General features: G+C 40.5%; 1 protein-coding gene across 1 annotated transcript in view; it reads right to left on the reverse strand.

Moving 5' to 3' along the window:
- LOC146313412 (uncharacterized) overlaps positions 1–27,354 on the reverse strand; it is an 86,066-nt gene extending 58,712 nt beyond the window's left edge. The window contains exon 1 of the mRNA XM_084739032.1: positions 26,005–27,354. Coding sequence (XP_084595158.1) covers positions 26,005–26,104 — 100 coding nt within the window. The 5' untranslated portion in view covers positions 26,105–27,354. The remainder of the gene's footprint in view (positions 1–26,004) is intronic.
- Between the last annotated feature and the right edge of the window lie 432 nt (positions 27,355–27,786).

A 27,786-nucleotide genomic window follows, 5' to 3' on the forward strand; every position in this document is an offset into this window, starting at 1 on the left:
TGAAGAGTCTATTTTTATGTCAGTATGAGGGCGTCTTTTCCTATGATATGGGTCATTTTGGAAAAAAGAAAAAAAAAAGCTGATTTTGTTTTTGTGTTACCAAGCTGCAACAATTTCTAAAATGTGAATTATCTGTGGGATGTTTGGAAGTATCTTTGGGTTACGGACAAAAAAAAAAAAAAAAAAAAAGACATTTGAGGACATAACCTTGGGTTTTGGGAAACAGTTATCAGTATTTTGCACCATTTTCTGACATTTTATGAGCCAAACAACTAATCAATTAATCAAGAAAATTATTGACAGATTAATCGAGAACAAAAATAATAGTTAATTGCAACTCTCAAGCATTTGGTATTATGTTTTAGTTTTGGACTACATTCAAATGTGCACATATGGTGTGTCTCTTAAATCAAAATGAACTATTACAGTTTGTCTAACAGTTAATGAGTGTTTTTGAAATAACCCCCTTTGTCTCAAGGAGATTTTTCTTTCTTTAACTCATTATAGCACAGTAATATGTGGGTCAAGGCCAGAAGGAAACACACTCGACACACACGGTCACACACATAAACACACACACACACACACACACACACACACACACACACACACACACACACACACACACACACACACACACTGTCAGGAGGACTCACAGACAACAGCTTCACCTCAGCTGAAAGTCTAGCAAGCGACAAAAGAACTGTTAACTTCCACTGTTTAAAGTGTCCAAACTAATCAAACTATGTCTCATGTTCTCATATACTCACTGTCCAACTTGTGTTACGCTGATATTTTGGTCACAGCTTCATCCAGCCTTTGATTAGTTTCAGGTTGTGTCTGAATGCTGTTTTACTGGCTTCCCATGAATACAAGTCTCCAGAAAATGCACATTAGCTTTAGTTTTAGCCTTGGAAACCATGAAGATGTCAGGTAGTGGTGGCTTTAGTCAAAGTGTCTGCAGCTGTTACATACAGAGACAAACAGACACACATGTGAAACATACACAGAAAGACAGGCACAAAACTTGTTTTTCTTTCTTCACAGGAAAAACATTGGAAAAGTCAGTGACTACATACATCTCAGAATAACCATTAATAGCTGGCTAGGCTTTGACTCTTGGAGGGCAGAAGTCATTCTCCATTTGCTGTATAACCTTCAGGCCAGCTCAATCAACTGTCAATTGGGATGCTTTCAAAACAAACTCCAGCCCATTATCAGCAGGAATGCCCCAAACACAAGCAGCAGGTTAAATGTCAGATGCTTAAAAAAAATTGTTTTCCCACTTAACGCATCCTTGGACTGCATCTCCTCGAGGAATGTTACTTTAAGCTTTACTATGAAAAAACAAGAAACAAAACAAAAAATCCACATATTTGTATGTTTTCTGAACATAATGCACATGGAATGTGGATGTGTATAATGCAAAGATTTTTTTATTATTATTTTTCAACTCTGAATGGGTGTTTATTCATCTCTGAGTGTCCTCCGCAGGGTAACGGTGCTGGGCTGGGACAATGGTGGTATTTTTCAGTTTAATGAAAGCATAGTTATTGTCAGTAGATGGTTCATTCATTGTATTCATTCACCGCTCCACATACAAATTGAAGGACAGTGTGTGTGCGCTCTCATACAGCATACACTTCTTTTTTAGTGGATATATTACAAGATGTGCCTTCCAATAAAAAGCAATAAATAAGTTGGCTCATGAAAAAAATTGAGAAATCTGGAGAGCATTAACTTTGCACTCGAAACACACAAAAGGTCATCTCCTGCACCACAAATGAAAAATGATAAGAGACATAATTAATTTCTAGTGGTCTTACAACACATATGAATAAAAAGTCCACACACAATTAAATCCTGTGGCCAACACAAACTAATACAACCCTCACACCCGCCAAAAACCATCACTTTCAAGCCTTCCTCACTGACAATGCACTTAAACGCAAGAAGCCTTCCCAATCCTGTTAATCCACTCATCCACTCAATGTCAAGTCCACCGTCTGTGCGTCCGTCTGGCTAGCTGACCCGGGCCCCACCCACCTTGACCCTGACCCCGGGACCGCAAGCACCAACCCCCACAGCAGGCCCCACGGTGACGGCTACAATGGAGCCTCCTGACAAAAACGGAACGACTTACGATTGTAAAGGTGAAATGATGCACTGCTTTTAATGAGTGTCACTGCAAAATCCAGAACCACAATTGACTGTCCCATCATCCTACTTGTAGAGTAAAAGTTACAAATAAAAACTAAGTCAAAAAACATTTTCATGTATGCAAAGTAAAATTTATGTATGGAAATTTAGCAAAACTGGTTGAGACTATTTTTACTGTTTGTATGCATGTTCCAGTTTATTAGGTATCCCTCGCTAAAACTAATACAGCTCTCTGTTATTTAACCTACCCTCACTGACTGGACAAAATATTAGAAATCTGGGCTAGGTAATATGCTGATATTGTGATATGAGACAAGATGTAGTTTTAGATTTTAGATGTTGTTTATCATGATATGGCATAATCATTTACAGTGAAGTGATGTAATTTTCAGAACCAAGACTATTCTAGCTGTTCTATTAATCGCTTAGTTGTTATGTCTATTACTGATGATTATTTATCAAAAATCTCATGTGTGGTAATATTTTATCAAAGCATCAATAGTCATCCCAACAATACTGTCAAAATACCAAGGTATTTGGTCACAAATATGGTGATATTTGATTTAGATTTGATTTGATTTCACATTACTGTAGATTAAATCACACAAAAATAGGGCTGGGCAGTGCCTCATATTCTGTGAGATGATCATATGTTTGCAATATTTGAGAATTTACCATGGATTGTTTTAGAAAAAATGCATGTAGAGAGATATTACTTACAAGCCATATATCGCTCAGCTCTAAAAGGATGTGTGTCAGTGTAACACACTGCAATTCAACAGTAGCACAAGCCACATTCTCCAAAATGACCTCACAGTTCAATCAACATTACCCTAATACAGTTTCAGCATTAAAACCTCCATGAAGACAGGATTTATTGCAGGACTGTTGTGTTACAATGCATTAGATTTAGATAGGTGTGCCTAATAAACTGGCAACTGAGTTAATGCTGGGCAATATGGCTTCTAAACAATATCTTAATATTTTTAGGCAATTCCCTGGTATACAATATATCTGAATATACATATTTTCTCTAAAATAACATAACATATTCTCAAATACTGATGATCTCATAGACTATGATGTAATGTTGTAGATTAAACTAAGTATATAAAGTAGTTATGGCCGGGTGATATGGACACTGGTGCTTTCATAAAACATTAACGCAACAAGAGTTTTGCAAAATATTCATCAGTAATGTGGATATAATGACTAAGTAATAACAGTCTATTCAGTTCAGAAAACAGTATCACTTTTACTGTAATGCAGCCTTGAAAACCTGGAGAACACGATACTTGCTCACAATATATCAATATCCAAAATCTAAGACAATAATCTAGTCTCATATCACAATGTTGATATATATCCATATATCACTAAACTGAGTGTGATCTATTTTAAATAACTGGACCAAGTTAAAGGACCTGGAAGTCAAACGACCAGGTTTAATTACAAGTGAGTTTCACTTGTTCTCTAATACGATTTCCAGGATTAATAGCAGATTAAATCACTGGTGGAAACAGACGTGTTTGTACGAGTGAAGCTGACCCCAGTGTGTGACCTCAGCCCATCACCAGAACACCGTCTGACCATTTCTCTCTGACCCCCTGATAAAAAATGAGCAGCCAAACACTGGTTCCCCTCCCCTCCCCCAGTCCCTGCTGCCTGCCAGGTCTGGTCTGTTGTGGCCTGGCGTGGCCCCGGATGGCCTGGCCTGTCCCAGGACTTGAACTTGAGACGTGACACAACAGCCTGGCCAGGCGTGGACAGATGAAAGGGAAGAATAGGCGGCTGACGGGTCTCTTGCATATGAATCGTCGGGGCAACGGAGAGGGGAGGGGTGGGGTTAGGGGGTGAAGGGTAAAGGTCAACCCCCCGCATCCTAGGGTCCCGCACAGACCGCTCCCTAACTGACGAGCAGACAAAGGAGATGAGGAGGGGGCTCAGGATGACACGAGGCACTGGGCGTTCGGACCCCTGTCACCCCCCCAGCAGGAGGACGGAGGAGAGTAGGGGGCTGGGAAATTAACACACACATGCACACACACACACGGGCAGATGCACTATGCAAACACACTTAGGCTCACATGTGCTACAGCTGAAGGACAAAAACATTCGGAGACACACACACACACACACACACACACACACACACACACACACACACACTCTGGCAAACAGAGGTCCACACACTTATGTCCATTTGATCTGAAAACACACACTAACACACACTTGGTCCTGAACTCACATGAGTGAGCACACCGCAGACATTTGCATCAATATTTTATCACGTCTAAATTCAAATGCTAACATTTGTGCACACTGCTGTGATGAACACAGGGAGCACTTTACTCTTTGATTATTGATTATAAACAAATGCACAAAGTCATTAACAGGCCACTTAGACTGTTTACAGTGTTTGAAACTCAATCCAAATACATAAATTTAGTGTATGTGGTGGTGGTTAACTAAACCATCATAAACCATAAAATTACCACAAACCTTAAGATAAATATACGTCTGTTTTAAGTGTTCAAGTGAGCACACTAGAGCTGCAACAATTAGTCAACTGAACAAAAATTAACTGCCAACTTTTTTGACAATCAATTAATCCTTTCAGCCATTCTTTAAGCTAAAATGTGAAATATTTTCTGGTTCCAGTGTCTTAAATATAAACGTCTGCTGCTTTTCATTGTCATTTACGACAATAATTAAAGAGTCTTTAGGTTTTGGAATGTTTGTTGGACAAAAGAAGCAAACTGAAGATATGATATTGACATTTTTCACATTTCATTTTTGACATTTTATATTCAAAAACATTGATTGATTAATTGTAATAAATAATCTGCAGACTGACTAACTCACATTCCAAATGCGGTGTTTGAATTTATAAGAATCAAACCTGTCTTTATCTATAGGTTTCGAACGTGCTATATTTTCTAACAGTCCCTACCAGAATTTGTCAGCTGATTAGAGAAACTGTCCCTCAACTCAGAGGTCACAGGATTGATTCCATATACGGGTCATGTGTCCTTGGGCAAGATACCAAATTTCTCTCTCTCCTGCAGCCTGACCCTAATAAATGTTTAATTTTACAAGCCTAGGTGATTAAGCTTTACACATAGGCTGTATATTGCATGAGCAACTTAATCACCTACTGAGTAGAATGAGGAAATATATCAATTTAATGGCGATATCTTGATGTAATGACTTTACGTCTTCTGGGACTGTGGCTATTGTAATCATAACCAGCTCAAATGTTGCCTCTGCCTGCTCTTAAAGGCTGCATTGCAGTTCAAGCTGGGTGACACTTAAAATGTCTAGAAAGGCTAGACCAGTGTTATATATCTTGTTGAGTTGTATACTTATATTATCCCAAATGTTTCCGACAATGGTCATCCTCCTGGAAAGCTGTATTTTATTTAAAGTAATGGTGTGCTTTCTACTAGATCACAATACCAGAATTTTAGACTTGGATAGAATATCAGTATTTTAAAAAAAATTATACCAAATGCAAAAGGAAAAAACATCAGGGCAGGAAAAATATGATATTTTTTTCTTTCTATCTTTTTTTTTTTTTTTTTTTTTTTAACAAGCTGCTTGCAGATCTGATACAAAAAGTTTTAGACATGGTATTGAAAAACTATTTACACTTCAATACTTTGGACAACCTACTACTAGGTGCTATTACTTTCAGGAAAAGATGAGATATACTGGATACATCAGAGAGCGAGGAAGGAGGACGATGAACATAACTAAATATAATGTGATTTACACCTTAATGGAGCAATATGTATATGCTAGACTGTTGCAATCTAAAACCCTGCACCATTTGCAAATTTCTCCCAACAAGACACAAAATGAAGCCTCAGGTTTAATTTTTGTGCCAAAAATGTAAAATCTCTGTGGGGACCTACACTTACTGTGTGTGGTCCTGTCCCAAAATTCAATCATACTGGATGGATATTATGTAAGATATGGAAAAAAATAATTGCCGCCATTTTGTATACAAACCTGGTTTCTTTGACTCTTGGGCATCCGAGCCAAGAAATAATTGCTGGTACTAGTTTTTGCAGAATATACAATATCCTTGCATACGCTGCAAGACAGAATATCTTTTAGTCATGGATAGATGACAAACCTTCTTCGCTTATCCAACTGCACAGTGGCTCCAACACTTGCAAGCATTGTTTTTGACTGACTATGTATCCCCGCCTCTTTTTGTGCTCATGATATTATAACTGCAATGCCCCTTAGTCATCTGAAATTTGATTGTTATATTTTTTGGCTTTATTTCAGTTATTTTTTCTAGAGAGCACCTATGTATTTTTCCAACTATTATTAATTCCGATTGTGTAGACCTATCCTGAGCTCTTTGTCATTTGCATGTGTTCTCAAAAACCCTAAAAAACTTAAGAAATATACTTTGGGAAAAAAAGAAAGCAATATGTAGCAACTGAGCATGAAAAAATGAGCCCAGCAGTCCAAAGAACGAATTGGAGCCACGCAGACTGTAACAGACTGATTAAACAACAATTCTATTGAATTGTTCTTAATTATTCTATGAAGCAAGTTGTTGCCCCTCTATCCCCTCCCCCCCAGGCTTGAGGAAGCTCAGGCAGGCTGCAGAAACTCTGCAGAAGCACAAGACAACATCGTAAATTGAAAATAATAAGTGATGACGAGTCCACTGTGTTACGCTGATATTTTGGTCACAGCTTCATCCAGCCTTTGATTAGTTTCAGGTTGTGTCTGAATGCTCCTTGAGGCAGAACTTAAATGTTGCTGCATTACAGATAAGCTGAACTTACAAGATTTTTGACCATAAAACTCACGTTACTACTAACCCTGCTAAGAGAACATATTATACTGTGTGGTTTAGATTAAATACTGTGTGAAAAAGCCAATAATCATACCCATGAGCGACTCACATTATTGAACTGAAGTACTGAGTCAGAGATATTATGCCGTTTGCTTGTGTCAGTATTTCCCAGCTCTACTATGGAGGCCAACAAGGTGCAAATAAACTGAATGCTTTGTCTTCTCCAGTAATGGATGACTGACAGACTGTCTGAGTGAGCTGCCATCCAACCATGTTCTCTGACCTCGACAAGACTGGAGCCGCAGAGCTGGTAGAAGAAAACAACTGTGTGTGTGTGTGTGTGTGTGTGTGTGTGTGTGTGTGTGTGTGTGTGTGTGCGTAACAGAACATGACGATGGTCATCGGTGATCCCTCACTGCCTCGGGCGAACACTAGCTAAATGTACCTCACTCAGTCAGCGAGACACTGACACGGATGGAGCCTCTGCATGTGTGTGTGTGTGAGTGTAAAAGCCATGCATCCAGATAGCGATAGCTGTGTAGCTCCAGCCACCATGTTTAAGCTGAGCTGCTGTGTTGTGTGCTATCACTGCTGCTGCTGCGGTGCTGAGATAGATAGGAGGATTGGGGCAGGCCGGGGCCCTTTCAAACCCCCAGAGAGCAGAAAGGGAGTGAGTGCTGGGCCTAAATGCAGAATCTCCTTAGCTTATACCCCCGAGGGACGCAGACACAGGGCCATTTTCTGGGAGAGAATCATGCCGCCAAGCGGACAGCGGATTTACCATATTCATACCACTCTTTAGAGAGGAGGAGGGAGAGGATCTTCACCTGTCCCATTTCGCTGCTATGACTGTATGTGGCTGCACCAGCTCGCACGGCCGCTAAAACCCCTAGGGGGAACCATTAAGGAGAACCTCGCTCACTCCCCACATTTCTCTCCCTCATCCCCCCATTTCTGCCTCCCCTCCTCTCCCCTCCACACATCTCCCTGCCTCCCCTTTTTCATATGAAGTATGGAGCCTCTCTCATTCATTCGATATCCCCACTAATAAGGGAGGGTGGTTCAGCCAAGGCCAAAGCTAAAATCCGGCAATATCGCCTGTCTCTATGTAGAAGTGGCAGGAATAAAAGGGGGGTGGGGGCGGCTGTAAACAGCTATTTTCCAGGCACAGGCCCTGATGAAAGATGTGTAGCTGCTAAAAAGTACAGCTGGTATATTGCTGCTGCTGCCAGTATGGAGAAAACAGCCCAGATTCATATCAATGGCTTTGATTGAAGCACCGGGAGAAACCCGCCAGAGGACCGTTTGTCAGAGATGTCAACATGTGTGTGTGTGTGCGCGAGGATTGGGATTTGTCGAAAGATTTGTTTAGATATCTGTGTGGAATGAAGTGTGAGTGAGTACAGTGTGTGAATATGTGTGTGTGTGTGTGTGTGTGTGTGTGTGTGTGTGTGTGTGTGTGTGTGTGTGTGCATGCATGTGCGTAAATAAGTGTGACAGTGCCTTTGTATGTGTGTATTTGTGTACATGCACTTCTCTGTGTGTGCATGAACTATGTGGATTGAGGTGGGGAGTGTTAGAGAGAGGGGCAGGCAGGCTAACAGATTCATATCCAATATGAAGAGGTTAAAGTGACGAGTCCAATCCTCCCCACAGAGCAAAGAGAGAATGAGATTGAGATGCGGGAGGAGGAGGGAAAGCAGGGAGGAAGAAGAAGAGGAGGAGGAGGTGGAGGGAGGAAGGAGGGAGGGGTGTAGTACAACAGATTAATTTCATTTCTGGACTGAGCACTCCTCTGCTGAAGGAAAAAAGCAGAGGATAATAAAAGAGGATAAAAAGAGGAGAGGAGGGGGGCAGTGATAAGCAGGAGAGCTGGGTGGAGGGAAAAAAGGGTAAAGAAAAAAAGAGTTTTTTCGCTCCTTTATCTGATGTAGTAAATGTGTGTGTACTGTATGTGGGAGAGATTGGAGTCACGGACTGTGAAGACGATTATGTGTTCAAAACTGCTCACAAGTATGTCTGGCCTCTGTGTGTCTGAGGGGGTATACATCGCAACTTCACAGGCCGACTAAGGCACTTTAAATCATGCAGTGCAGCTAAAAAACAGCATGACTGTGTTGCTTTCAGATACACATTTCATTCCTATCACTTTTGAATATTTTCAAACAATTTCCAACTTATTCTATTACTCAGCAAATTTAAACATATGTCCAAAGACTTTCATGGTAGACATACAGTGTCACATGTAGGTTAAGTCTCCATTTGAGAAACAGTTTAGCAGCTTTAAGTATCAGTATAATGTCAGCAGCTCACATTGAACCAGTAACCTTTAGGTTGCTAGGTAACCCTCCTCACCAAACAGCCAATACCTGTCTGTTATGTTTTGATTTATACTTTAGGATGTGGGTGTAGGCACTGAAAGGCATGCTATCAATAATAGTTTAACCAATATTTCACCTGTGTAAATACTATATGCGGTTGCAAATGTGAGCTACTTTAGGAGCACTTATTTTGAAGTAATATTCTTGTGTTTTAGGAATTATTACATGATGAAGTGGCATTTTCCTGCTCTCCAACATTCAGCCTTCAAAGGAAAGCTCAGATTATTTAAAATGGGGTTGTGTGAGGTACTTATCCATTGTCAGTGTGTTAACTACAGTAGATGCTGGTCGATTGCAGGAGGAGCAGGAGTGCTGCTGTAGGAAGCTAAGCAATGTCTTGCTATAGACAGGGTCAGCAGCAAAATGTATTTTAGCTACTTAAGAAAAAAAAAAGTTTGAATGTACGCTATATTTAGAATATTTTCACTGCTTTACCTTGCTATCAGACATCCTTTTCTGACAGGAAATGACCATTAAATAGGCCAAATTACTTTCTCTAAACCAACCTAACTCCATTGGGAGAATCACTCATTTTACCTTGAATAACAGAGGAGATGTTGGTCTGCCACTGCCTCAATCAATTAGTTTGTTTGCAGTATTGTCTAACTTTCGCAAGTTAGTTTGGATTCACCAAAGTCTCACAATAACACAAACAAACTAACAGATCAAGGCAGTGGTAGACCAGCAACTCCTGTGTTCTGCAAGATAAAATTATTGTTTTTGCCAATGGAATTAAGTAGCTTTGAAGAGTGATGTTTGGTTTATAAACCAGCAGATTCCCATTGGAAAACACTGTCTGATGGCATAGTAAAATTGTGAAAGAGTACACTTAAAAAAGCTGATCTAAAAAAATCACTATTAGTGTAAGTGCCTAAAATACATTTTGCTGCTGACCCTGTCCACAGCAGGACAATGCTTATCTTCCATTCTGCTGCCCTTCTCAGCTTCCCCAAACTGGGGCTGAGTGGACACCATATACTGTAGGTAACACACTGACTATCAGTAAGTACCTCATACAACCCCACTTCAAATAATCCGAACTCCCCCTCTAACCTACTGCTACTTTGGTTTGTGATTTCTCCATGCATTTTTCCAGAGTGCCTTTTGGCCCTGAGAATGAGCCTGAAATTGTTCAGTTTGAAGTGCCATGTGTCACACGAACAACAATAGTGGTAAAAACAGTAACAGTGCCTCCTGTCCAAAAAGCCTTGAACCCTTTATGCAAAAAGCCCCACCATGCCTTGTGACTACTGTAACATATTATTGAGGACTCTACCTTGCAATGGTACAAAATGGTGGGTCTACAAAAAGGCCCTTGCTCTTTCCATCTGAGTGACTGAGACCAAAACCTGATGTTTACTGTTGATGATTCAGACAGGTGAAATATTTTCTGCTATTAGACTCCACTGGAGCTGCTGGAGATGTCCAAACGTGACATCTTGCCATCTGTATTGGGCCAGTTATCTATGACGAATAAGAAAATTACACCATCAAACGACAAAATGGACCCAGAAATGCAAGGTACATAGCCAGCAGATGTTTTCTAGTGTGTTTACGTGGAGTTTTTTTTTTTTTTTTTTTGCTTTAACTCACTGGGCACTCAAAGAGCATCCAAACTGGATTCATGGTGTGTGTGTGCATTAGATGCAGTACATACAGCCCATCCAGGTACTTGTGGGCAATAGCTCGCTGTCTAGCATTGCTCTTAGTCTGTTATGCTCGTTGAAATTGCACACCTGCAGTACCACTTTTTACCTTTCTGCAGTGTGTTGACAGTTGTGAAAATGACAGTCAACAAGTTCAAGTTCAAAAAGAAAAAAATGAAAATAACATTAATATCAAATGCAACACAACCCTGATTAAGATTTTTTTCATTTTGCTGTTAGAGATGAATATTCAACGGTTTGACAGAGTTCAGTGCAGCACACTAAATTCTTGTATCAGCCTTCATGAGTATGTTTAACCAGTAAGACTTGACTTTTAATGCCTTTCTTCATCATCTCTGATGTGAAAACAGTTACACACATTAGAGAAAATAAAAGCGCATGTCCTCCTATAGTCCAGTTTATCAGCCGCGCTGCAGCCACTTGCACTGCATGCTGTCTACTCCTCCATGCCATGAATTAAGGATTGATTTCGACCAAACCAGAGTTGGTGATTGCTGGAAACGAGACCAAGAAATTTTTATTGAGGTTTATTTTATTTCTGTTGAGTATGAATGAAGCTGACAAGATGTTAAAATTACAGTTTTGCCAAGGGAGTCTGGTAGTTTGGTCTGGTAGATGTTTAAAACAAAACACATTACTCTTTTAAAAAAAGGTCTCTCTGTGATGCAATTTGTAACAACAATCTGAGCCCATCAGTGACTAAACCAAGCATATGCAAACAAGCAAGTGTTATCTGCTCTGTGCGCTCTGGTGAAGTGGCTGATTGGTTGGTTTCTAACACTGTTCTCCACCTCCATCAATTAGTTTTGTGGTTTGAGGTTATTTAGAGACTCAGTTTGGAAAGTTTACAGCATGCCATGCTGTTGTATCATTCTGTGTACAATGATGCAACTAAAAAACGAGCCGAAACTTGTTTATCAACCACTCATTGCACCTTCTGTTATCATCAATTAACCACCAGCACGTTATCATGAGTGTTAAGTGCACCAGCTAATAGAAAAATATATTACAATTCCTCATGAAACTTTTCTCCCTGTGCATTTTTGTCAGCTTTAGCATCATTAAAACACTCATTCCAATAGACTGTTCCATAATGGTACAATGTTGTCTGAGGGTAACATTCAGACAAAAACTTATGAAAAGAGAAATTTTTAATGTTTTTCCCAAATTTTAATGCATACATTTCAAACTGGTAAGTCATTTCAATATTTTAGTATCGCAATAGATTTTGTTCAAATTTTAAACAATAACCCTCTTTTTCATACCTTACCATTTTGGTACTTTGTTTCTTTAAGGTAACACATCCTAAATTGTGCCCTTAAAAAAATTTAATGCATACCAAAAAGGGTTAACACAACGCATACTGTAAACCAATACTTCAGTTTTTCATACTTTTGTGCTCACATCTGGTGGTCAGTACAATTGGGTGCAGCATCAGCTGTACAGTCTGCCGAAAAACACCTTCTAAAAGCCCTTGAGCTTGCAGTCTGGCGACAGCATATGTGGGTGAAAATGAGTCACAGGGAGTAAGTGCATGTATGTATTTGAAAGCGTGTGTATGTATGTGTGTGTGTTTGTGTGTAATGTGGGTAGGAGGTTAGTTGAGTACAGCAGATTGAAGCACTAACCAGAGCACTCAGATTTATTAAAAAGGGCCGGACCCAGCGCCTGTCCACCCCTCACCCCCTCCTTTCTCTCTCCATCCTCTATTGTTGTCACTTTACTTCTGTCTCTGTGCATACATACACCCTGCCCCCCCACCCCCTCATCCTGCATGATATTACGTTTTTCACTAAAAACCCTTCACAGTCACCACTGGTCCCTCAATAAGACAGGCTGAAGGGGAAGGAGGGGTTGGGGGAGGCAGGAGAGGAAGGATGTGGTGTTCCTGAGGTAAATGGGGACCCCCACCCCCTCTCCTCACACGCCCCCTTCTCTCTGCCCCACGTTCATTACCATAACTCCTGTCCACTAAATTAAATTGGGGGGTCTAAATCTCTCCTCTTCCCCCCAAAACAGCGCTGACCACCAGCCAAGGGGACGGATGGGTGGAGAGAGGAGACAAAAGAGGTGGAATCCAATCTAACTAACCCCACTTTTGTCATCCGACTTTATTAGCTAAATGTATCAGCGGCGGGAAGAAACGCATTGTTGGCTGCAGGGATTCATATTCCTTAGGAACACACACACATACACAGTTGCAGACATGCAAAAGGGCTGCACAAAGGACACGCGTCGGCTCTCTGTGTGTGGTTTATTCAATACAAACTATGTTGGCGAGCATAAAACGTCCCTGCGGCGCAGCAAACGGCGAGATTACATTACAGTGGTGCACATAAACATGCAAACACTCAGAGAGGAAAAGTGTACTCAACCACGCACACATAGACACAGGCATAGGAATACACACACTCACAAACACACACCGTTCTGCTTATCCACGGCCTTGTCATTTTAATCTCTATAAAAAAGTCCTAAAGCTTTGAGACGGCAGAAGCGCACATCAAGACGAGCTTACTCACATTTGCAGCTAAAGGTTATGCGTGAGATCACACACTGGCTTCATTATGTCAGAGACCTGTGAAGGAGGACAGGAGCCCGTCCTAAGCCCTGCTCTCTCTATTCATGCAAGAGAGGAACAAGATCACTGCCTTCAGGTTGGCACAAAAGACCGCCACTTCTGTATTATACACACCAGCAGCAGGCGGTGACGGACATTAGCTGACAGATAATCACGCACACCTACTGGAGATCACACACACACACAGTATGACCTTCTATACACCCACAAACATACACAGATCATAGCATTATGATGGTCTTTAAACATTTGAAACACAGATTTGTATTCATTATGTTACACAGTACAGTGGATGGAAATGTTTGACTACTGGAAAAGTGGCAGCAAATATCTAGTTCCAGTCTACATCTTCACAGATTCAACAAGAGAAACTGTGTGGATATATTTTCCCATTATTCGGGAAACAGTTGCTTTGTGTTCCTGGCAGCAGAATGTTTCAAAGACTGACAAACAGATTTTTCGATCTGGACAGGCAGGTCTTGGACATACAGATTACACACTAGCCCTGATCTGGATCTGGGATTAAGAGAATAAGACGATTATACATTTTTTTAGCCATAACAGTGAAGCTAGAGTCTTGACTCTTAATCCTAAGTGTATATGTGGTCAAGAAACCAATTTACCTGGAAATGTAAGTGTTTTAACAGTGATGTATCCAGTCTGACTTTAGGTCTTTAAAATTTCTGTCAGCTTTTGAGGTATTCCAGAAGTGATTCAAAGATTTGGTAATCCCTTGAATTGGCTATATGGTAGCTATTATCCGCCCTTTCTTCTAGAAATTACATTTACATACAACTAATTAGAGGTGAGGAAATAATCGATTCTGACGTGGAGACGATGCAGAAAAATTAATCGGAAATTTAAAACCCAATTGTCTACATTATGATCACCTGGAACAATTTTGTAAGACGGGTTGGACATTTCAACAGCTGAGCCAGTTGGATGGTGAAATGTAACTGATGTAAAACACGTGTCATGTTTAACAACGATGCAACAATAATCATTTTATAATAGCATCATAGCCCTCTGACTTGGAACTGAAAACAAAATGTGAAGTGCCAAGAGATTCCCACATATCAGTAAAATGTTCACTGACAGCGCATTACATCTGTTTTCCACCAATCTTGCAAAATACTATCCAGTTGTAGTGACTAGAGCATTATTTCAAAAGTTAATGGTGACTTGAGATGTGACATTTGTTTATTAATATGTAACCTAAATGACAATCTTTCTCTAACCAAAGTACTTTTGTTGCCTAAACCGGTGGTTCTTAAATGGTGTGGCAAGGCATAATGGTGTGCCCTGAGGCAAGTCCAGGTGTGCACAACCATACATTATTATTACATTATACAACTATACAAAAAGTTAGGCATGAAGTACTTTGTATGCACACATTTTCCAATACAGAGGCAGATTCTACTCCCCCGCTAAAAAAACCTTCCATCAAAGCGAATCCCAGTTTTCACTGTTGGTGTAGTTTCCGGATGGTGTGAATCATTAGAGTGTGACGTATCAAAGCCCTATTGATTGACGTCTTTTTTCCCACCTGCACTCAGGGAACTCTGATTGGCAAGTACTTGATAATTAGGTTGGTTACAGAAGCTATTTTTCAAGGATATGAATACATGTGTGCCTTGAGATTTTGGCTTGCCTTTTCATGCGCCTTGGGCACAAAAGGTTTGAAAATCACTGGCCTAAATCTACCCAAAATCAAGATATTTCCTACCTTAATGAAAGTACTTTTGTTGCAGGAGTCTGGATGTGAACCCCAGATTGTGATGTTAAAGTCCTGCACTTTGTACGCCCGCAATTCACCCCACCTACCTCCTTGCAAATCCAACGCCTTATCTAATGTATTTTTTAAAGAAACTCTGTCTGTAAACATCATCCAGGCAGGAATAGCAATGTCACCACAACATAATTATGAAAACAATTTAGTAATATACAAACATAATTTCTAGGAGACAGAGTTGCTATGAATACCTTTTGCTATACACACATACAGTTTACATGAAGGTATGTAAAAAACAACAGGCGCTATCAAAAGACCACAAAAAAAGCAAACTGTCACTTCCACTCACACACACATATCTCTGATTCGTGTATGGTGTGAAACCTAATTATTCTGCTTAATTAGTAGGTGAGCAGCAGCCCTGACCTCAGACCAGCCGCTAATCAGCTCAACAGCCTTCAGGCCTTTCTTGCTCGCTCTAACCCTCATCTTCTCTTTTCTTCCTACCTTCCTCCTTCCAGCCCAACACACCCAGTGGCACGCTGGGCCAAGGCAGGGAATTAGAGTGATGGAGGGAGTGAAAGGAGTGATGGAGAGGAGCGTGAAGAGAAGGAATGTGAGCTATGAGACGAATGAATAGGCACGGGCTTCTTTATGGCATTTATGTGCGCTGAGGAGAAAGCCTATCGATGGACACCTTGTCGGACAAAGGGGCAGCACACGCTGAGTGCATTCGATTAGGGGCGTGCGTTGGTGTTAAACCAAAAAAGGTCCCCTGCTGTGCCCAGGATTCATTATTTAGCAAGGGTGTAAAACAGTCACTGGCCTGTATATACACACACACAGGAATACTGAGATGAGCCATCAGGGAAACACCAATTTTCATACAACCACACCAGAAATAAGTACTCAGTAAGTACACGGGTACTCATGTTTACACACAGTCATACCGGAAATGTACTCACAAATAGCCACAAACACACACTAACACACACACTTACATATGATTGGCGATTACAAACTCAAAGAGAGCGAGACACACGGGGCAGTCAAATATAGCCTGAGTACAACCAATTTAGCCCTTAATGGCCTTTGTGACCATCAAGAGCACAAGACGAAGATGACTGTCCAATGGAGGGTGCATGTGTGCGTGTGTCTGTCTTTATGTGTGTATGTGTGGAGGAGGACGGTGTTTACCTGGGTTCCTTTCCCTCTATATGTGTGTCTAATGGCCTATGAATGTTTCCACGGTAACAATGACAGTTTGAGCTGGTTGGATGGACCGACATACGGACAAGCAGCAGAGGGGAAGCAGAGTTCAGGTGACCATATTTGGCTGTGGGGGGATTTTTATTTCATATCTGCACAGCAGGAAGTGTCCATGGTGTGAAATGACTTTTATCATCTACAGTTCCTGTAACAAAGACAAAAGGTCTGCGTTTGTGTGTGTGTGTGTTTGTTCATGGCTGCACACACAGGTTTGTGCGTATGTGAAGGTAATGGACAGTACATGAAGGTGGATAAAGTATAGAACTATTTTGCTGCTGTATATGAACAGGTCTTTCAGGTCGTAGTTGTAATTGACACTTTAGACAGCAGAGCAGACACCCCCCCAGTGTTTAATGATTTTGAGACCTAATTTTATATAATCTGTGATTTTTTAATCATTCAAAATTGGCTAGGTGATAAATAACACATGCTGTGGTGTGACAAACTCAGAACCCATTTGTTATTGCTTTACACAGACTTTAAGAAGCTGGAACCAACAAATGTTTGACATTTTTGTTTGAAACGATTAACTGGATATAAAAGTTGCTGGCTATTGATTTCCTCTCCATCTACTACATCGATAAGTCTATTAACTGGAGCTCTAAATGGAATGCAGCATAAGCTCAAACTTCATGAAATGCAAGGGAAAAGATAAAAGTACATATCTCTACAAACTGAACTCTGGGAAATCTAATAAAGAAGCAGATCATATTGTCAGGAAGTAATACAAATGTTTGCTAAAAGCATGATGGCACTGTAGCCTTTTCCAGTGACTGTGGACAGTACATACAGTATGAGTATGTGTGAAGAGGTCCATAAATACATAATGCAAGTGTCAAAGAGTGTGCATGAAGGTAGCGACATGTACAACCTGGTTTGACAGCAATACCAGTCTGCGTGCATGTATGTGTGTGTGAGGTGTGAATACATTAATTTCTGCATGTGTTTCAGACAGCTACTACAAAGCAGATACATCCTCAGATAGAGTTTCTGTTTGTGTGTGTGTGTGTGTGGGTGTGTGTGTGTGTGCAGAGCCCAGGGTGGGGGTGAGGCGGCTTAACGCAATAAAGCATGTTGTATTGACATCTGTGTTGTGTCTATTGATTCCCCATTATGGAGCTAACAAACCCGCCTGGACGCTTTGTCATTCGCAATCACGTTAGCACCGGGACTCACCAACAACGCTGCCCCTTTTAAAATCTGATCCATACGCACAGACACACACGCGCAGAAGCAGGTGTCCTCACATGCACACACACTATGTCAAATTCCAACACATTCATGGCAATCGTTCATGTCACCACAGATATTCACACACACCCAGTCTACCCACACACACACACACGTTAGAACCACAAATTCTCACATACACATAGACAGTTTACACACACACACACACACACACACACACACACACACACACACACACACACACACACACACACACACACACACACACACACACACACACACACACAAAAATGGGTTGGCGGGAGAGTAGTCAATGCTGGCTAATCAATACTGGTGGAAGGTTAAAACCACTCACACAATGGGCAGCTATGAGCTGCTTGTGGTTTCCAGATAAACCACACACGCCGGACAGATCCATAACTGACCTCAACGTGCAATTATTGAATCGTCTACCTGTCTGCCTGCTCACACACACGACAGAGATTCATACACACACACACACATCCATGCATAACAAATTCACACTTATGTACTCGTCTCTTTCACACATGCGCATACGCACACTCAAATACACACACTGATGTACTTCTACATATGCACAGACACATGAAGAAATGCTGCTCCAGCCTGAACACATTCTAGACCCTCCTTACACAAACACAAATACTTGCAAATACACACTCTTGCACACAAATACACACACACAGCCAATTAATCCAGGCACAGGGGCCTTTGCTCAAGCCCAGTTTGGTGTGGCCCAGACAACACAACCCCCTCCTGGGCACCGCGAGGTGAAGATCCTGGGTGAGAGAGGAGGTAGTTATCAAGCAGCACGGAGCACTTTGTGTGTGTGTGTGTGTGTGTGTGTGTGTGTGTGTGTGGATATGTGTTTTTGTGCGTGCATGTGTGTGGGCAGGAGGTTTGTGTTTTGAAGTCTGCAATAAAAGTTTCTCTGAATTGCTGTTGAACAATAGAATAGAATAGCACACCCCATTGCAACATTGTCTTATTGTTCAGTATCTTCATCTTTTCATAGGAAGTTGGCTTTAACCATCATCAGATTTTATTGTTTTCTTTGTTGTGGTTTTAATACCATCTGCATAAAATAATCTTCACACATTTTTTTCTGTTTGATCATACAAGAGTAGGGCTAGGCATCGTTTAAAAAATTACAATAGTAGTACACTTAAAGTGATACAGATACCAACAGAGTACTTCAGTGGACATGTTCCTTTGTTTTGGTGGCATCTCGGCACACTGAACTGCCAGCTCCATCAAATATTCCGCACTGATCTTCACCACCACCTCAGACTGTATATAGCTGCTAGCTGTAGCTGCAGTAGCAGGCCAATTTTTCAAAATGTCTCAAACACTTGCAGTGATTGGCTGCGAGCAAAACCATACAAATAAGTTTTTTTGTAGATCTGAGGACAAAAAGGATCAAATGCAGGTATTGTTTGACCGGAGAAGTTTCAATACTAATTGGTACTGGGTTATTTTGGATGATATGTTAAAAGATATTGAGCACTAATACCCAGGCCTTCACAAGAGGGTTTTTTATTTCTCTAAATTCACGCCCTACTCTGCCTCTGATTGGCTTTCCCTGATATTATTTACCCTACCAATCACCTCTCATGCCTAAACGTAACCAACCCAACCAACAAAGGTGATGAGTATGGGCCAGTCACAGACAGAGAAGGGTGAGAAAAAAAAGTTTGTTATCTGTAGCCATACTTCAGTGGCTAATAAATTTCTTTTCAAGATAAAACTCTCATTTTAGAGTGTTTTTTATTGTGACCAGTCCAAGGAACACCTGTGCAATAACCCAGCTGTTTCATCAGGATCTCATTATGTCACACTTGTCAGGTGGATGGATTATCTTGGCAAAGGAGAAGTGCTCAATTTTAGATTTTAACAAATTTATGAAGAAAATTTGAGAGAAATAAATAATTTGTGTGTATGGAGGGAGTCTTAAATATTTTTACTGCAACTTGTGGAAAAGGAGAGCAAAAACTAAAGTTTTTTGCGTGTACTTCAATACTGCATAAAGATGTAAACTAAAAGACAGTCAAACAGAGCAGGTTGGGCCAGAGAATAGAATCACCACTGTGCCGAATAACTACAGCCTAGGTAAGAGTCCTCTCAGAGTGGCCAACATAAATAAACCATCCCTCCCAATCCAGACACGTGCCTCCTCTCTGTGAATTTGACAGCTCTCAGTTTTATATGGGCCACAGTGGCCCTGGAGGATTTTACAGCAGTGTACATAAAATAAAAGAGCATTTAGATTTCCTTTGTTGTGGTGCAGAGCAGGGACAGAGCAGCGGCAGCTACAGGTCCCTGTCCGCCCTGCCTGCCCTCTGAAAACCACACAGCACCGGAGACTGGCTACATGGTCAGATCTCACAGAAGACAAGCTTTTTGAGTCTTTGTGGCAAAGATCTGATGCTGAAAATGAACCAAAGAGCGCCAGTCTCTGCACTTCAGCAGTAAATCTGTGTTGCATGGCACAAGTATATTAATGACCAGCAAACAAGAGAATTCAACGAAGGGCTAAGCCTTCAGACAAAGGGGGTGGTTTTTCTTCTCTTTTCTTTTTCGTCCTGCTGGTTTATGACCACAGCCAACACAGATAAGATGTTAGGGTTCATTCTTATCCCCACACAGATTCAGTTCCTGCTGCTCACCTGTTCGGTATAGAAACTACATACTGTGCACAAAAGTGAACAATTAAAACCTCAAACTATCACATTTACAGCTATACTGGGTTAGATAATAATATAACAACAGATCTCAATTTTCAAACTTGAATTTTAAAAATAACTCAATAGTGATTGTGCTTTTGGTTCTGGATATATAAAGTATATACTCAACCAGAACAATATGCTTGAAAGTGAGAAAAAATAAGAAAAAAATTAAGTTGGTATATATTAACATGGTAAAACACATTTGGTTTTCCTGCATTTTTAATCAGGATGCAGTGACTATAATAATGCTTGTAGTCATATGGCAGCACTGTCAGCTGGTTAAATGATGATGAATTTCAGAGCAAACAAGTGTCAAACTTCGATCAATGAAGAATTTTTCATTCCAATACGTAACATTACTTACAGTGCTTAGAACTTCTGTAGATATTCAGTATCCAAAAATGTCAGATGTTTGTAAATATCGTTTTACAAATGGGGGTACCCCTGGGGGTACTTTGGAGTACTGCATAGGATATGTGAGTTCTTAAAAATATTAATAAAAAAAGAAGTCATACTTAATTTCTTAAGTAATTATACTATGATATATAAAAGAAATGAGAATTTAAAGTCAATAAAACCACATTTTATATTCAATGTTCCCTATTTCAATGCAGCTGTTAACTGCTGAAAACCGTCAACTGCTGTAAAACCTTACAGAAGAAGAAAGGAACATATGCAACCATGTCCACTGTGAGAGGGAAGCCAGCGTCAGATTAAACAACAGACAATGGTCAAAAGAAAAGATTTGTGGTTGATACATAAAAGTAAAACTGCTGAAAACACAGAGAGGAGGCATATGTCTGGATTGTGAGGGATGTTTTTTTTATGTTGGACACTCTGAGAGGACTCTTACCCAGGCTGAGACCCAGAGTCCATATCAGAAGAATTTGTTTTAATGGGATGTACCTCGAAGGGCTGACACTGATGGCATATCACTGAATTGTATGTCTTCACTTGAAAAAAGTTTGGAGCCAAAATCATACAACAGCATTTAAGGTAGGATATGTCCGAGCTGTTTGTGAACATGCCAGAAAGATCCAGGATGTCAAATACCAACGTTTCGGGTTGATAAAGTGCTCCGACCACAACAAAATAATGAGAAAATAAGAAAGGCAGAGGGCTGCAGTGTCTCTGCAGAACTAGCGACCACACACTTCTAGTAGGTCATAAGTGATAATTGACAGTGATTATGAGTCAACACACTGTTATATAAGAAAAAAATGTTGCATATTATGCTTTTAAAATATTAAAACACACACTAATGGATTTCCTTTAGTGTTAACAGTTGATAAAGTGATCCAACTCATCGACCTAATGGCACCAGACAGTCTTTACAAAAATATAATACTGGGCAACTAAATGAAAGAATAAAACTTGAAAAAGAAAATATCTTCAATCTCTGATAACAAATTCAATCCAGTGGCTGTTTTGAAAGCATTTTAGTGTGGTGGTGTGTCTTAGGCCCAGCTGAGCTGAGGCCAGCGGTCTCACACTGTAGTGTTAAAGAGTCGAGCTGACAAAAAACCCATAAGCCCTCAGTTTAGATCCACTGTAAAACCACTGTCTGCTAACGTCTGCTGTTTAGGACCTCTCTCTCTCCTCCTCCACTGAACCTCACTCACCTCATCTTAGACTTTTGACACCCCGTCTTTGCTCACACCAACGCAAACACACCCAGATATGCACGCACACACGTACACACACTTACAGGTGCAGGCAATTGTACAGATGCACACATGCACACCTTGGTCAAAGGCGCAGATCAGAGAGAGACAGAGAATTGTGGGTAACAGACTTAGCTAAAGTGGCTTATGGGGCCCGGCCAAACCACACCAGGCAAATCCAATTCAACAACCTCCCTGTCCATAGGGAATGAGACAGAGAGAGAGACACAGAGAAAGAGACACACAGAGAGAGTTTGCATTTTACTGAAAAGGCTTTCGTGTCAAGTGAATACTTCACAGAAATGAGAGAGAGAGAGAATGAGAAAGAGGATTCGGAGTTTCTTTCTCTCCAGAGATTAAGGATGAAAGACAGAGAAAAGAGAAGAAAAAAACAGAAGAGGAAATGAGGGATGAGTGTTGGCCTTTGCTCTCCAACCAAGTTTATTTCCCTCATGTGTATTGGCTGCTTATCACACTATGTTTAAATAAAAAAAGCAGCCCATACAGAGACTCTGACCGTCTCACATGAGGAAAAAACACAAGGGAGACAGTAGAATTTCTAACACTCAATCACTCACACACATTTTCACCTATCTGCTCATTTGTTCAACTTTATAATTTATTCATCTATATAATCAGCCACTCGTATTAATTCTTTAGACTGTATACTGTTCATTTACTGAAAACAATTACAAATCGCCAACATGTGAATCATTTTGAATGATCTTTTAAGAATAAACATGTCCAAATTCTCTGATTGCAGCTTCGTAAATGCTAGTATTTTTCTGGTTTTGTTCGTCGTCTATGACAGTAAACTGAATATCTTTTGGGTTGTGGACAAAACAATACATTTGAAAACATCATTTTGGACTTTGGTAGACACTTTTTAACATTTTCTAACATTTTGTTGCACAAACAAAAAAAATTCAGAAAAATGTCCAAATTCTTGGTCCTCAGTTTCTCAGTTGTGAACATTTTTTTTGGCTTCTTTTGTCCTCTTTGACACTAAACTGGATATCTTTGGATTGTGGACAAAACAAGACATTTGAAGATGTACTTTTGTGTTTTGGAAAACATTTTTTACAATTTTCTGACATTGTATGGACCAAACAACTGACTGATTAATCAAGTGAATGATCAACAGATTAATTGACAATTAGAATAGCCTAATGGTTAGTTGTAGCCCTAATTCAGTCATACTTCATATTCATTCTCTTGACTGTGTACTCTTCATTAAATAACTAATTATTTCACTCAGTCATTAATTTCTTCAGGCATGTCATCATTATAAAGCTGCAACAATTAGTCAATTAAAAGATTCAATCTTGTCAACAAAATCTTTTTTTTTTTAAAAAAGGGCCAAATTCTTTGATTTCAGCTTCTCAAATGTGAATATTTTCTGGTTTCGTTACTCCTCTGTGACAGTGAACTGAAAATCTTTGGGTTCTGGACAAAACAGGACATTTGAGGATGTCATTTTGGGAAAAACAACATTTTCACCATTTTCTGACATTTTATGGCTCAAACAACTAACAGATTAGTTGAGAAAATGATCAACAGATTTATTGGTAATGTAACTAATAGTTAACTGCTGCCATAGTTCACTGAGCAGTTTAATTTTTTTCAAGCATGAAACTGTTTATTCATTCTTTCACTCTCAGTCACTATTACTTTCACTCCTTTTATCAACTCAATTCACTGATTCTTCAACCTGTTAATTTGCTAACTGGCACTTTAACCTTCAGCTCATTCATTTATTATTCATTTATGCACTCGCTCATTCTGTTATTCATTCAATCATCCATTCACTCCCCCGCACCCGGCCTCCGCCTCTTCTTCTTGTTCTCCCACCGTGTCTTTTACTTTAATTTCTTAAAGGACCAACAGAGAAATTGACCCCACCCCCCAAAACAGAGGCCAATGGTTATATGTCGCCTGTCAAAGCCGCCAGCAGCAGCTCTCATTAAAACCTCAACCGTTTTTCTCCTCCTGACAACTACTTAAGGTGATAGCCTGAATTACCCCTGCACGGCTCGGCATATATACACACACCTACCCCCCATCTGTCATTTGAAATTTCCGCCTGAATGGATTAAGGGCGGTGGGGATGGGGGAAAAGGGGAGCCACCGGTACTGTCACCCTCCGAGAGCCCCCACTCAAACATGTAGACACACTTCAGTACACACACACGGTTTATGTTGGAACCAACAAGTCACACTTTAAGTTTTAAAACTCCCACAGGTGGTAAGAAAAACTAAAGCTGAACTCTGACCTCTAGATAAACAAAAATCCAATATTCTGACGAGAGAATAAATTTTATTTTCTTAAACTATTTTCTGTTAGTTCATTCTACACGTTAAATTCCACTGTTCTTTTTTTTTTTTTATCAAGCTTTTAGTAGCATTATTAAGAATTTAAGCGTACAATGCTGAGCAAATATTACAGACAGGTGATAGAGTCCTTTAAGAATATTACAGGAACATTACAGTGACCACAGGAGATGGAAAAATTTCCCATAAAGAGCACTGCCATTATTGATCACGCTGCAAGTCACTAAAGCAATGTTATAGTCATCATAGGGTATTAAAGCACAGCATAAAGGCATGATAAGGTCATTATAGTAAGTACTATTGATTGACAAACTCACCGCAAGTCCTTTTAGTGACCAGGCAATTATAGGAATATTACAGTTTTATTTCAGAATAGAAGCTAAAAAGAATAGAAAGAATATTTATGTTTTAGTGACAAATATGGAGACTTCATTTAATCAAAACAATTTGAATCTGAGTCATTTAGAAAATGTCGCTTTGTTGTTTTTTTTTCTTTTCACATCATTTCCAGTGAAGCCAAACTTTCTCCCTCAGCCAACTCGACTGTACTCCTGTTTTCCCAATGTGGCCCCAGTCAGAGATCAATACGTCCTGATCGATAGATGACCATGAATATTCCCCCCTAACCTGACCGAGAAAAGGCTGAAGGAGAGGAGAGAGGAGTGTGGAGAGGAGACAGATGGGATGGAGGTTGAGATGGATAGATTGGCCTGAATGAAAGAGGAAAAGATGAGGAGAGAGTGTGGCGCCTCTGTGACACTGTGATGGATGCTAATGAGCCACATATTAATGCATCCAATTTTTCGGGTGTGTTTTACATTTTTGGATTTATATGCAAGTAAGTATTTTAATTAAACTCTCTGCCTTGTTGATGATAAATTCAGTTAATTTGTATTTGTGGAGATAGAAGGGAAAAAAGGCACCTTATGGCTGTTTACCCTTCATTTTTTTTTCCTTCAAATATGTGAGTCAGATAATTTAACTTTGAATGTAGTTTCACTTGTTTGCGTAATTTCAAACAAAGTACAAAAACAATCATTAGTAATTGAGAAACATTAGTAATTGAGGAGATAAGTTGATTTGAATTTTATACAAATGAAACCAGGCAGACATCATTTCTTGAAATTAAATTTGAAGACTATAAGACATAAAGGTTAAGGTGCCAATCTTACAGCTTTAAAATACTTCAATGTACAGGAAAAAATGCTTATTTTGTGTTATATATTGTGCATTAAGTAAAATGTGGAGGATTAAAACGATGTACATGTAACCCTGTTTTTGGTTAGTTTACTGGACTGTTTTTGAAATGAAACTGAGGTTAAGAAACCAGCATGGTCTGAATATAATTGTAGCTAAATCTAGATGATTAGAAATGTAAAGATCTAACACTTAAGATAACCGGGTTTTATTTTTGTGTAGGTGCACTGTAGTGAAGAGGACCGGTAGGGAAGAGTCTTACCGGGGCTGGACCGCGGAGCCAGCGAGGACTTGAGTCTCCAGGCGCTGAAGTCGGACGCTGTTCTCTGAAAGACGAAGGGGACCGGCAGGGGGACAAACATGGTCCTCTGTCGACCTGGGGGTCGTTGTTTTTTTGTTTTTTTTATTTTAGTCTCACTTTTCTTCCTCTCTTATCCGTCGTCCGTCCGTCGTTCTTTGGCCTTTCTTCGTATGCGTTTCCAGGTTTGTGGACAGCCGGTTGTAAAGAAGCTCGTACGGATTGAAAAAACAGGAGGGACCCAGTATTTAGCTTTTTCTTCTGCGGATGGAGCCTCAGTGGATTCACATCTCTTGGTTTGTAGATTTGTGTAGCTCTGGGATACAGCTGGATAACACGATCCTCTCACTACTTCTTGGAGTCAACTAGTCCGACACACACACGTACACGCAGCGATGTGCAGGGCGCGCAGCGATGACTGGGCTTTGGGAGAATGAATATAAAGCTACCAGCGGTTATCCATCCAGGCAAACGCGGGCTGCAGGTGACCGGACAGCGGATGATATCATGTGGATCTAGTGCAGGTGGTGCTCCTCTCTCAGCGGCTCTCCTCTGGATGCAACACAGACACAATTAGACTCCATTTATTGTGTCCAGACAGCTGTGCGTAAAGCTCGCAGCGGCTCTCCGTCTCTGTCTGTCCTCCTCGGCTTTGGTTTAGGTTGAGAAAAGATAGATGTCTCCTGCTGCTGCACTGTCATGAAAAGTCTCAAACATTCACAACACTATCCACCGGTGAATCCTCGGAATGGAGAGATGGGGAAAAAACTGTCCGTGTAACAGTGGAGTTGCTTCTTTTTTGGTTCTCGTAAAGATTTTGGTTAGTAGCTGGCTGGTCTGCTGAAGAATACATGCACACAAAGCGACAGAATAATAAAACGCATTATTTGGTAAAAGACAGAAATAATCAAATAATAAAGTAAGGCTACGCAGGCACCTCCTCAGGTCTGACTTTCGCTCCTCCCTCTCCTCCCCTCGTTGTTTCTCTCTCCTCTCCCTCTTTCTCTACCGCGGGTCACTAATTAAAGCAAAATCGATAGATAAATAAATGAATAAATCCATATCAATAAGTACACCTGTCCTCTGCTTTCCTCCTCCACGCCTGACGCGCATGAAAAAGAGGTGGGGGAAAGCGATGCCCCTTTTTCTTTTTACGAGTCTTTTCTTTGGCTCTGCTCCGCCATCCGCCGGTGTGTGTGTCTCACACTCTCTCTTCTCTTGCCTTTCTCTGTGTATGTGTGTGTGTATCCTCCGTGTGTCTGTGCCTCCCCTCAGTTTATTCTGGGAACCCCGGTGGTTTCGGTCCGACACCGCGCAGCCTGAACGCACTCTGGCACGGCGAAGCGCTCCGGCCAGGAGACAGACACAGATACCCAACCCCCTTTTTTTTAACCCCCCTTTTCTTCCCTTCCCTCCCCTCTTCTACCTCTATCCCCCCTTTCTCCCCCTCTAACCCAGCACGCTCACACATATAGACATGCATACCCCACTTTCTCTGTCCATTTTACATTTGTACATTTATGACATTGATCTGATTTGTATTTAAATTACACATGTAGGGGGTGAGATTAATATCATAGAAATACTTTTAGAAGACTGTGTTCATGTGTAAAAATCCATTTCATGAAACAAGAATTTATTCTCCAAGAGTCTGTGTTGAATTAAAACATACACCTCCTCTCCACACTCGCCCTCTCGCCCTCTTCTTGACCATCATAATCCCCTACAAGACGCGCTCAGATCCAG

This window comes from Lutjanus erythropterus, chromosome 16 (assembly GCF_056507025.1).
Source record: "Lutjanus erythropterus isolate fLutEry1 chromosome 16, fLutEry1.hap2, whole genome shotgun sequence".
NCBI lineage: Eukaryota > Metazoa > Chordata > Actinopteri > Lutjaniformes > Lutjanidae > Lutjanus > Lutjanus erythropterus.